Below are 13,052 nucleotides of genomic sequence, written 5' to 3' on the forward strand. Positions count from 1 at the left end.
TGCATACGCGAGTCGCACGTTAACCAAGGCGGAAACAAATTACAGCGTTACAGAAAAGGAGTGTTTGGCCATTGTGTTGGCGCTTGGCAAGTTTCGCCCATATTTATACGGCCGATCGTTTGACGTAGTGACCGACCACCACGCACTATGTTGGCTGTCGACGCTCAAAGATCCATCCGGCCGCCTTGCCCGCTGGGCATTCCGAATCCAAGAATATGAGATTCGCGTGGTTTACCGTTCCGGGCGAAAGCACTCCGACGCTGACGCGCTATCCCGATCACCGCTTCCCCCGAAGGCCAGTCACGACTCTTCCTACGAGAGCACGTTATCCTCTCTGGACGTTGAGACTATCGCTGCTGCACAGCGTAATGATCCCTGGACTGCATCTCTGCTCGACCTTCTCTCGGATACGTCGAAAGTTCCAGCGTCACGTACGCTTCGGCGCCAAGTTCCTCATTTTGCGATTCGAGACCAGCTACTATATCGACGCAACTATGCCCCAGAGGTTACTCGTCATTCCGAGAATCTTGCGATCAGAGCTCTGCTCCTCGTTCCACGTCGACCCTCAGTGTGGCCACGCGGGAGTCTTCAAAACCTACGAAAGACTTCGACACCACTATTACTGGCGGGGAATGTACAATTTCGTTCGAACATTCGTCCGCTCTTGTCGTGAGTGCCAACATCGTAAAGCGCCATCGCACAACTCCGTCGGTGAACTCCAGCCTTTGCAATTCCCATCCCAACCCTTTGATCGCGTGGCCATAGATCTCTACGGGCCACTTCCGCTGACTCCTACCGGCAACAGGTGGATAATCGTTGCGGTAGACCACTTAACCCGTTATGCGGAGACCGCTGCTCTACCAAATGCTACAGCGCAGGAGGTCGCCAAATTCATACTTCACCGTTTTCTCCTTCGTCATGGCGGTCCACGTGAACTTTTAAGCGACAGAGGCTGCGCCTTCTTATCTGAAGTCATCGAACAACTGCTTGGTGAATGCGCTATTGTTCATCGTAAATGCACTGCTTATCACCCACAGACTAACGGTACCACGGAACGCTTTAATCGAACTCTTGGTGACATGCTCGCCATGTATGTTTCACCTGATCACTCTAATTGGGACCTCGTTCTTCCGTTTGTCACCTATGCCTACAACACCGCGACTCAGGCCACTACACAGTAAAATAATTTACACCCTTGATGGTGATAATTGCGAATCATAACACCCTTGAAGGGTGTTTTCACTCAAGAAACATCCCATCATCACGACTTTGTGCGAAGCATAGGGCAGTTCTAGATGCCATAACACCCTTTTACCCACCGAAAGGGTGCATTGACTAACAATATTGGGGGTGGGTGCAAGGGTGTTTTTGTTTATTTTTATTACATTCACAAACATACAGTTGCACGAAGAGACAGCGTGTCCCACGGCACTACAAACCAGTGGCGGATACAGAAGTGTGCCCTCCCCTACGCCAACCCCTTCCCCCCGAGACATGTCGGGCTTTCAATGCCAACAAAACTCCTGAAGAGAGTCCCCCTCCGTTTCACTGTCTGTTTTGACGAGCTATATTAAATATGTCCTGCGAAAAACCTGTTGCTTAAGCACTACTATGTATTATGTCATAGTGTTCTAGGTGGCACACAGTTCTCAAATGTCGTCACGCACAAATTCCGCGGAATCCAAAAGCGCGCACCTACTTTTTCTAGTATTGAATATTTAACCAAAAGAAAAATGTTCAAAATGTTTTCAGTAAGGCAGAACTAGTGCAGCTCTAGCTGCTTTTGCGACGCCAGGAATCCAGCAAAATGAACAGGCCACGTGACAGCATGCAGCTGGACGCGCCACACTTGCTCGAAAGCAGTGCGGTCGTCTAGGTTTCTTTCAAGCACGACAAAACAGGCAGAAAATGGCGCGACGAACCATACGCGGAAAAAAGATACGCCGATTTGGGAAGCTTTAACCCCACCTGACCTTTTTTCGCCGAATCAATAATCCCAATTCGTTCTGCTTCTCTCAAGTTCATAAACAAGGTAGGTTCGTTGGCAAACTTGAGCCTTCTCACCCACCGCAATGCTTTGCTCAAGCTGCATCTGCAGAACGAGCCGTGCAAAACGCTCATGGCTTCGCGTCCGCGTCAATTTACGAAGCTGGCTGTACAACAAGAAACTATTAAGTTTGTAGTTGTATAGTAAAGGAAAGTTCTACTGGCTTACAAACAGCTGCCAGAACGGAGCGCTCAAAAAGAAAGGGAGAATAATATGAGAAAGTATAGAGAACCAACGTACAACTTGCGATGCATACAGTATTTACAACACCGCCCAACAGCGCTATTTACTCAAATATTTCCCCTCCCAAATTCGAGACGGTATTATTGCATGCATGAATAGGAAATTAAGCCAATCATTGTAGATATAACGAGATTCCAGAAATTGGCGGGGCATCTGCAGACCCATCTTTGTTCACGGAACAGTGGCGAGGCATTTTTGAAGTGTGCGCGCAATTGCCCGCCTGCCAAGTACGTTCGCGATATCTTGGCATATGCAGACCTGCGCGAGGCTCGCCCGTCTCCCATCGCGAGATGGGTGAGACAGGTGCACATGCTGAATACGGGAAAGAAATACCTTGTAGAATGAAATTGAATTTTGTCCTAACACCAGAGCTCTGGATTGCAGGTTACAGTGTGCACGGGGGCGTTCTGCCAGATTTTAAAGCGAAGCTTTCTATGCCTCCTCCCTCACCCTTTCCAATTCTGTTGCTGCTGCTGTCACTGCCTTGCCAGCCGCGTCGGTGGGTGGTTTGAGAGCGTGCATAATGAACATGAGAGGGACGCGGGGAAGGCGTGTGCGAGTCGTTTTAGCGAGAACTTCGTAGGCATCGCTACAACACTCTTTGGGCCTCTTTGGCCGTCACAATGCCCACTGAAACACCCTGGCCATCGACACAATGCCCTCTGGAAGACTAACTACGCGTTAGCGACCTCCTCCCCCCCCCCCCCCCTCCGCAAAAGTAGTGCAAAAGGTGCAGCGCTTACTTTTGTACTCACATGCAACAGCGCAGAGGAGAGATAGTATGGTACTAAGGGGAGACAAGAGAATGCTTAAAGCCAACAGCCAGACTAAATGCCATCACAGTTCCAACACTTTGCCAAGAAATTGTTGTTGTCATTCAATAGCCTTTACCACAGCTGCACCCTCGCCGAGCAAAGGGGTTCGGCGATTGTACAGGCGCAGCTATTGAATGGGAACAATAGTAAATTGCTCTGCTAGCGGTAGTTTGAGGGCTACAGTAGTTGGGTTGAAAATGACTTGTCTACCGCATGCACAAAATTCTTCGATTGTGAATATATCTTGCTCATTACCCGTCAAACTGCTGTTCAAAGCAACTGTAGTAAGACAAAGACCGACATCAGATTATAACAACGACAACTCACGGTGCTGTCCACCAAAGGGGAGTCGTTATATTTGTTCTTTCGTTGGAGCTGTCATCGGCCCCACTCGCTCACCCGCTCTTAAAAAAAAAACGAAAAAAAAAAACGAGAACTGGATTCGCTTCGGTTGCACATTCACGACACCACGCAAAGAAATACTTTTCGTACTTGGAAACTTGAGGTTTTCGTGTAATTCTGTGCGTGTGAAATTTCGTGGTATCGCCTATACGTTTAGAAAGCTATTATGCAAGTACTTCTACATCGGTCGTTCGTCCAAGATATTTAAAATTTGCGTGAGCAAACCAGTTAAGAAATATGAGCATTGTAAACTTCTTTAAAAGGCCAATTAAAGCTTTTTTTTCTCTCTTTCTCTTTCTCTGTGCATAAAAGAAAAGACAGACTCGCAAGTACCTCTGCATCCTATATAATCAGGAAGGGCCACGTCTCTTTACAAATGAACGTCCAAGCAAAAAAATATATATATATATATATAGAAAATGAATTCACTTACATGCAGTTACCAGCCCACCTTTGCCATTCCATTTCATTTGATATCAGCCAATGTTTTTGCGAATAAATTTCCATTGAACCTACCCGTAAACACAGGAAATGGCTTAGAGGTAGCGTAAAATAAATAGCTTGAAAAGTAATATACACACGTAGTTTAAAAAAATATTTGTATTTATGCCTTGAAAACGAAACCGAAATTGAAATAACTTCCCCCGACGGGTGTCGCTGCTATTGCCGCTACGTCATTTCCTGCGTCTCGCGGCGGGCCGGCAGGTGCGTGTGTGTTTGGTGCGTTCTCCGTGACATTCTTGAAGTTGTGAGTAATTCGATTGTTTTTTGCTGCGTTTAGATTGTACCACCTCGTTGTTTTCGTGTACTTTTGCGCTCATCGACGTGAAGTGAGCGTCCGGAGTGAAGGCGACGCGATTATGCGTGAGAAAGAAAGGCAGCAGCGGCCTACGACATCGGTGTTTCTTTGTGACAGTGTGTTTACTATGCCTACGACGGCCGTCATTCGTGGCGAAAGAGAAAACATCTTCCATTCGGCTTGAACAGTGATGAAGTGGACGTTTTGTTTTTCGGCGGAATGCATCGTCAACATGGTCCATCCACTACGTAAACCAAACGGCGTGCCCAGAGTACACATCGTGGCAGCGCTCCACCTTCAAACCGAGGGCCTTTTGCAAGGCGCATGGACCGCTCATATAAAAGGTACGTACGTAGTCACGTTCAGCGTCGCGTTTTTATGGTGCGTCATTGTGGTAGTAATTTTCGCGTAATTTCTTTAAAGGGCAGCACAAGGTGGGTTGGATGCGAGTGTAGTATCTGTACTCCAGGCGTAGCCTACGGGCACCGAATGTGAAAAAGAAAAAGAATGTTTCATTGTTCACGTGTCCTCAACTAGAGTTGTAGAGAATTAAGTACTGCTACGCGTCAGTATTCGGCGCAGGCACGTAAATAATACTTTGGTTTGACTAATTGGTTCATTCTGTTACAAAAGATGGGCGCAGACTTATACCGGTGTCACAGGGCCACTTTCGATCACGATCGAGCCCATTCTGGATGCAAATTTTTGACCGCGATTGGCTCCCGTCCGCAGATTGTGCAACGAAGCCAAACGTGCCCAGAAATTCAATTCCAGTCAGGATCGATCGCGGGCAAAAGTGTGCAGTGTGAAAACCGTATTAAATGTCGCTTATTTACTTTCACTCATTTCTTTTTTTTTTTTGTCGGAGGTCACGTGATAGGTAATGGCGCAAGTAGCTTGCAATGCTCGTGCTTTCATGACTAGAACTAATGCAAAACAAAAGAACCACGACCACCCCGGCTATGTACTAATCCTTCGTTTTAAGTTGTGCTCGTTTGTTCTAGAAGCTCTCATGCTGTTGCGAATGAACGCGTGGTTGCGCTATTTGTTTATAAATTTATCTTCTTGTAAAATAAGTACACCGAGCCTAATCAATTTTTTTCTCGTCCTTGAATTCGTGTCTTGGTTTCACGCAGGCATGCTTATTACTACTACTATTTATGTTTTCTTGTTGTGTGACTGAGCCCTGCCTGAGGCATCCTGTCAGTGGTCAAAAATATTTCTGAAATGAATTGCACTCAACGTCCTACGGTTATTGTACGTTTCACTACCTTATTTTAATGTCTAGTTATAAAGCGTATGATTATTGTAACTATTCTTGGCCTTTATATATGTATGTATTAAGCTGGTAAATGCTTAATTGTATTTGCAGCTTTGAGAGGTTCTTTTATTGAGTAGTCAATCTCGAGTGGCATTAATGGTAGGTTGTTTTCTTGTGCTCATGCAGTTACAGTCAGCATGAAGCAATTGCATGGGAACCGACTGGCTGTCTTGGGCCTACCCATTGCTGAAAAGACTGCGAAGACATCTGAGCTGACAGGTATACTTTTTTCATCACAATTGGCCGACATATTTTTTCCACCATAGGATGAAGACCTCTCCCAGTGAGCTCCAATTACCTCTGTCTTGCGCTAGCGGATTCGAAGTGAAGCCTGCAAATTTTCTGACTTCATCATAGTCTGCTTCTCTACCGTCCTTGACTACCCTTCTCTTCTTTTGGCTTCCATTCTGTAACTTGAATGTGCCACCGGTTATCTGCCCTATGCATTAAATGGTTGAAGAAGGCACTTGGGCTAGTTGGTGCTCATGGCAGACTTGAGACATCAATAACTAGCGTGACAAAGACAACATCAAGAAGCACATAAGACAGAACTCTAGACTTCAACTGAAATTTTTGCTACACAGAAACATGGAATGCACAGAATGTCGACAGACAGAAACAACATAGGAGCTATCGGAACAAAGTGATGAACAAGTTAATTTCACTTACGAACATTCTTGGTGAGAGCCAGAGATGAGTGCTTACACACCTATTTCCCGCTTTTTTGATGCAAAGTGGTTCGTATATTTCCCTATGTACCTGATTCTGGAGCCGCCTGAGCACACGATTGCTTTGAAACTGCTCGGTGCATGAGCACATATGGCGATGATTGGCCATGTGGCCACCAGCCACTAAGGTACTGAAAGCTTCCCTATGTTTCCTCAAGCCAAAGAGGTTGGTGTTTAAACGACCGCAGTTGTCAGTGGCTGGTGGCCATCCGGCCAATCATTGCTGTAGGTGCTCATGCACTGAGCAGTTTCAAAGCACTCATCTGCCCAGACGGCTCTAGAGGCAGGTCTACATGAATATATTCGAAGCACTTTGCATCAAAAAGCGGGTGATAGGTGTGTAAGCACCCCTTCTCTGGCTCTCACCAAAAAGAGTGTTCGTATCTCGAAATGAACCTATCCATCAATTTGCTCCGATATCTCCTTTGTCAGACAGGGAAAGGGAAATATGAATGTTGCTTCCATCCGTCGTGGTCGCATCCCCTGAATCCTATGTTTCTGTGTAGCCAAAATTTCAGTTGAAGACTAGAGCTCTGTCCTGTGTGCTTCTAGCTGTCGTCCATTGTCTTTTTCGCGCTAGTTAATGATGTCTCAAGTCTGCACTACATGGCCTGACCAGCTCCCTTCTTTACTCTTTATGTCAGCTAGGATATCAGCTCCTTCGTCTGCTTTCTGAACCACGCTGCTCTCTTCCTGTTTCTGCTGCCATCAGGATGGGAGTGGACATGACAAATGAAACTGAGTGTCATTTAGACAGAGGACCAGTGAGATTTCCTGTGCTTTACCTTTTGTTGTTGTACATAAAAGTTAAAATTGCACCAACACATCTTTTTCCACCTTGTGATTTTCCCATAGCTGTGACAAATGAATATATAGGGTTTAAGAAACTAGAAATGCAGTTTGCCTAAGAAAAAGAATACTTTTGCACTTAAAGGTAATGCGTATGATGCTCTAACTCCTTTGATGCATGTGCCTTGAGAGGTGTTGATGTTGTTCATTTCTTTCAGTAAGCTTTACTTGATGGGTCGGTCTTTGTATAAAGAAATAAGTTCTGAAGAAACCATAATACCTGACAGGCAGAATTGTTCAGGTTGAGTGCCAAGTTTTCTTTCATGACATTTTTTTCAGGCTGTACTAGTTGACCCATGATGTTCAACAGTGCGGGCTTGTACAAAGGACGTCGAAAGTGGCGAGAAATAGAGACAAATGCTATCGCCTCTTTCTCCATCCTTTGTCGAGCTCACGTTGTCGAAAGTCCTCGACCAATACCAACTAGCCCGTTTGCGTACCTGTACTAGTTGAGCCATTTCTACTATGGTACTGTAAACCGAATGTGCTAAATTCAAAAGTGGTGCCTTTTCTATCTTTGTACAAGTAAGTGTTTCATATAATAGTTTAAGGCATTATGGTTGATGTCATGTTTTGACACCACCATAACCTCATAAAATATCTTCATGCATGCGAAAGGTGCCTCTTGTACAAGTTGCATGCTGGCCTGATATGGAGTACAAACCTGGCAAGAGGTAGAGCACATGCTGTATTGTAAACAAGACGCACGATTGCATTTACTTGGCAGTTATCGCAATGTTTTCTGATATTTACCTGCAGGAACATTAGTTATCTCAGCTGCTAAAGACACTGGTAAAGATACATCACTGGACACTGGGAGCAGAAAGAAAATCTGATTTGGCAGTACTATTGAAGTCATGCAACATTATGTCTAACTAAACTGGCAGGGATGCTAGCTGTTAAAAAGAAAGGGCTGATTTCAAGAAAATTTCGCATTCCTAAATGTGTAAGTGAAGTGCTCTATGCTTATAAGCTACAAAAGATTTCCAGGATAAGCAGGCTAGTTACACTGGCCATTTGCTGATTCAATAAGGTTCACTGAAGCTTGTTTTAAAATTCACAGTGTCTTTATACAGGGTGATGATTTTAAGTTTCGTGGAATTTTTAAATATAACCTGTTGCATATAGCATAATTCTAGTCCTTGAGCAGGAATATTCAAACAGGCAGACATATCTTGCACGAGAAATCGAAACACATGTTCAATTAATTACTTCATGGCACATATAAACAAAGAAAGTGGCTTAACCGAGGGGCCGATGCTTATTAATCTTATCCTAAGAAGCCAGCAAACACTAACACCAAGGACCACTTAGGGTAAATTACTTGTGATTAATAAATGAAATAATGATAAATTAATGAAAATAAAAGTGGATGAAAAAACAACTTGCCACAGGTGGGGAACGAACCCACGTCTTCGCATTACGCGTGCGATGCTTTACCAATTGAACTACTACAGGCGCCTTTTTCCCCATCCACTTTCTTCGGTATTTATGTTTCCTAGTAAAACTCTGGGAATATTTGCCAGTGCCACCACATATATGAGGCACATATTGTAATTTACGAATCATAGCCAGTGAGATTACAAGATGCATCCACTTGGAATTGATTTCCAGAATGACGCCAGTTTGGAGATATGCACCATCAAACTTGCCGTAAAAATGCACTGTTGTTCCACTTACTTTTTTAACAAAATGTGCTTGTATGCACTGATGCACAAAAGTAACTGGAACACCCTTGTGTAGTGTTCTTTATCAGGGAAATATTCCTAAACTGATGTCATCCTGGAAGTTCAAATGTACACGTCTTCCAAGCTCACTGGCTACAATTCGTAAATTGCAATATGCACAGTAAAATAATTAGTTACCAAGTCAATAGTGAATTTTTTTAATTAATTGAACATGTGTTTCTATTTCTCATGCTAGTGATTTCTACCTCTTCAAATAATATAGCTCAAGGACAAGAATTATGCCATCTGCCACAGGAAATTTTTAAAAATTCCATAGAACTTAAAAATGATCACCCTGTAAAATGGTACTACAGTGCTAAACAGCCAGCAGCCTAATCATCACATTTAAGAATGCCGTAACAACACTGACAAGTGCACTAAAGTTTCTGCGTTTCACAGATGAGATGTTGGCCATTAGAATGTTTGATCTTAGTGTAACTCACAATCAGATAAGCAGCAAGATCAAGTAAAAGCAGATGACAAACTTCTTACATGAAAGGCTTTAACTGTGCTTTGACTAAAATAGCTAAACTTCTGTTAAGCATGATGCATTCACTGTGTTGTTCCAGTTCAAAGCATCTAAATGATCAGATGCTAAAGAGTTCTTGCTTGGAAGATCTTTAGTGAAAACCTCTGTAATAAAAATACCAGCAGGATTATGTGCTTGCTTAGTGGAGATGTCTAAGATGATGTTAAAAGGTGTAGGTAGGGCTTCTAGTAGAGATGCCAAATATTTCTTGGAGAGGGGTTCTTACCAGCCACTGTGTAGGTCATAGATTAAGAAAAAAATAAAGGTTAGCTTAGTGATGCTTAGTATAGTGATGCTTGCATTGTTTGTGATAGTGAGTATAGTGATGCTTGCATTGTTTGCCTGGGAAACCTAAAGAACAGCATCGTTAGTGCCTCTTGTTGTTAAAGGAGCAAGCTTCTGTGAAAATGCTGATTTCTACTCTTATTAACAATGTATAATTCTGAGGAGGCAGGCAAAACAACAATGCCATGTGTTATATTAACCGATGAATGTAAGGTCATTGTTTTGGCACGTAAACCCTGCGAATTTGTTTTTGCCTTGTGGCCACCACATCCTGTGAAATAATGGTTGGCATTTAAACTGTTGGTTTTGGGAACAAGGCATTAATGTCAAAGTACCTCTTGATGGTTACCCTGCAATGCATAGCGAAGCATATGCCTGCACCTTCTTTTCAATGCAACTTGCTTGCAGGGAAAAGTTGCAGTGAGATGATGTGGCTTCTCATTGTAAACTTACTGCATAAGAAAGGATTGATATATTTGTAAGCAATTTATTGCGCTCAACACGAGCATCTTTATTTGTGCACATTCTAAGTTGTAGTTTTGGGTCAGATGTCACACACGAAAACAAACTGCCCAGTGTTATTGCTGTAATATGAGGGCGGTTAAGGAAGTAATGCCTCCAAACATACTACTTTGCCAGTAGTACTGCAAACATTTTGGCTCTTTATCATTAATGCACTGATGTTTAAGCTATAGAATGTCACTTGCCTCATCTTCCTATCTCTTCGCGTTCCAAAGTAATCGATCAATGCATGGCATCCAGTGGTGATGTCCGCTTGAAACAGCGGGCTGTAATTGAATTTCTCACTGCTGAAGGTTCTGCGCCCTTCAACATTCATTACCGTCTGAAAGCAGTTTACGGGGATGCCTGTGTTGAAGTCAGCATTGTGTGGAGGTGGGCAAGGACTGTGAAACATCAAAATCCAGCCGCATCAAACGTCCAGGATCAGCACCGAACTGGACGGCCCACAACGGCTTCTGATGCGGATCATCAACATCAGGCAGACGAGTTGAATCGGGTCAATCGCGGGATCAAGCAACACCAGATTGCAACAACACTCGCCATTTCCATTGGTTCAGTGAACCACATAATTAAGAACCTCCTGGGTTACAAGAAAATTTGAACTTGTTCGCAATGCTTAAAACTTTTTCATGTCAGTCGTCAGTTGCCATGGCACCCAACAAGTGCACATCTTCTTGTAACGCAGGTCTTTAATGATGTGGTTCACTGAGCCAATGGAAATGGTGAGTGTTGTTGCAATCTGGTGTTGCTTGATCCTGCGATTGCCTTGAGTGAACCTATCTGCCTGATGTTCATGACCCTCATCAGAAGCCATTGTGGGCCGTCCATTTCGGTGCTGATCCTGGAGATTTGATGCGGCAGGATTTTGGTCTTTCACAGTCCTTGCCCACCTCTGCACAGTGCTGATGTCAACACAGGAATCCCCGTAAACTGCAGTCAGATGGCGATGAATGTTGATATGCGCACAACCTTCCGCAGTCAGAAATTCAATTACAGCCTGCTGTTTCAACTTGACGTCACCACTGGATGCCATGAATTGGTCGATTACTCTGGAATGAGAAGAGATAGGAAGGTGAGGCGAAATTCGATAGCATAAACATAAGTGCATCAATGATAAAGAGTTCAAAATGTTTGCAGTAATATCGGCAAAGTAGTGGGCTTGGAGGCAATAATTTCTGAATTGCCCTCATATAATTGTGTAACCTGTCTCTCCTACATTCATGATGTGGCAGAATAAATGCCTTATTCTTGGAAGTAAGCACTATCTGTGCTTGTTTTCTTTATCCTGGTCTTCATGTGATCTTGAAATATTAAAGTGAATGATGCAGGGAAGCGCTGCTTGTCATGTTTCGTGTACTTTTCCTGACATTAAATTGCAACAAATCATTTTGCAGGTAGAAAACAAGCAGATGGCTACAGCGATCAAGGAAGAAATGGTTTCATCTATGATGGCTCGCCTTAGGACATTGGAATGGAGCTACACAAAGGCATCACCAGCCTCGCCTGTGCCCTGGAACATTGGTTTGAATAAGACTGATCTTCAGTGTAGAACGACCACAAGACTTGTGACCACATACAAGGCGTAGTGCAAGCTCTAAATATTGTACAGGTGGCTAGAATAAATGACCCTCCATGCAGTCACTCTTCCTGTATCTGTGGTAAATGAGACCATTTCGCGCAGAACACTCACATGTGATTGTGTTTTCTCTCAAAGTTGCTATGCCATGCGTTTGGAAACACATTACCTATTGTATGCACACCATACATAACATTTCTGTGTGCTAGCCTGACTTTAGACTTAAGAAACACAATGAAGTGCATGTGTACCCGGTTCAACGTGCCGTACTTCAACACCCTTTTAGCAAGGGCTCTTATATTGCTTATTACACCCGATAGGTGAAGGGGTAATATATTCTTGATCACACCTTTACACCCCATGGGTCGAAGGGTAATATTTTATTCAAAACACCCTCAAGGGATAGGGTGTTATTGGAATATAGAATAACCATCATAAGGGTGTAATTACCTATAAAACCCAGCTTATTCTAGGGTGCTAGGGGGTTAGTTATAGACACTCAAAAAAACCCTTAGGGGTGTAAATTATCTTACAGTGTACCGGATTCTCACCCTTTTACCTTATTTACGGCCGTCAACCTTCGCACACAATCGACACCATTCTGCCCTACCGGCCAGACCCATCCGAATGCCTGCCCATCTCGGAAGCCGCCAGACAGGCCGAGGAATGTCGCCAACTGGCCCGCCGATTCACCTCGAAGGACCAGAACCGTCAAAAAGCCGTTCACGATGCCCAGAACTCGACTCCCACTTTTCTCCCGGGCGCTCTCGTCTGGTTGTTAGTGCCACACCGCACGCCTGGGCTCGCTTCAAAACTCCTTCCGAAGTACGACGTGCCATACCGCGTTCTCGAGAGAACATCACCCGTGAATTACCTGGTTGAGCCGCTAACGCCGCCGTCCGACATGCGACGTCGTAACCGCGAAGTCGTTCATGTTCAGCGTCTCAAGCCGTATCACCATTCTACCGTCCTTCCAAAAAACTAAGTCGCCAAGATGGCTCCTTTATTTCCGCGGGGCCATCGTAAGGAAGATAATGAACTTGGGCACTGGGTCAGCAGCATCGGCAGCATCAAGCGCGCAGCAGAAGCTCGAGCTCGGGAACTGCTCGGTGCATCGTAGAACCGGCGGTCGCTACGAGCCCTAATAAATCTCCTCTACAATATATATATATATATATATATATATATATATATATATATATATATATA

General features: G+C 44.1%; 1 protein-coding gene across 1 annotated transcript; it reads left to right on the forward strand.

Annotated features, from left to right (window-relative positions):
* Positions 1 to 4,238: 4,238 nt before the first annotated feature.
* On the forward strand, positions 4,239 to 11,904 carry LOC142583406 (uncharacterized). Its single transcript, XM_075693860.1, has 3 exons — positions 4,239 to 4,650; positions 5,754 to 5,846; positions 11,662 to 11,904. The coding sequence occupies exons 1-3, from the start codon at positions 4,497 to 4,499 to the stop codon at positions 11,727 to 11,729; spliced, it is 315 nt and encodes a 104-aa protein (XP_075549975.1). The 5' UTR covers positions 4,239 to 4,496; the 3' UTR covers positions 11,730 to 11,904.
* The last annotated feature ends 1,148 nt before the right edge of the window (positions 11,905 to 13,052 follow it).

The sequence above is a fragment of the Dermacentor variabilis genome, chromosome 5 (genome assembly GCF_050947875.1).
Source record: "Dermacentor variabilis isolate Ectoservices chromosome 5, ASM5094787v1, whole genome shotgun sequence".
Taxonomy (NCBI): Eukaryota; Metazoa; Arthropoda; class Arachnida; order Ixodida; family Ixodidae; genus Dermacentor; species Dermacentor variabilis.

Coding starts and splice junctions, on each gene's coding strand:
- LOC142583406 (XM_075693860.1), top strand. CDS start 4,497: ATGAAGTGGACGTTTTGTTTTTCGGCGGAATGCATCGTCAACATGGTC. Junction 4,651..5,753: donor ATGGACCGCTCATATAAAAG/GTACGTACGTAG, acceptor GTGCTCATGCAG/TTACAGTCAGCATGAAGCAA. Junction 5,847..11,661: donor GAAGACATCTGAGCTGACAG/GTATACTTTTTT, acceptor ATCATTTTGCAG/GTAGAAAACAAGCAGATGGC.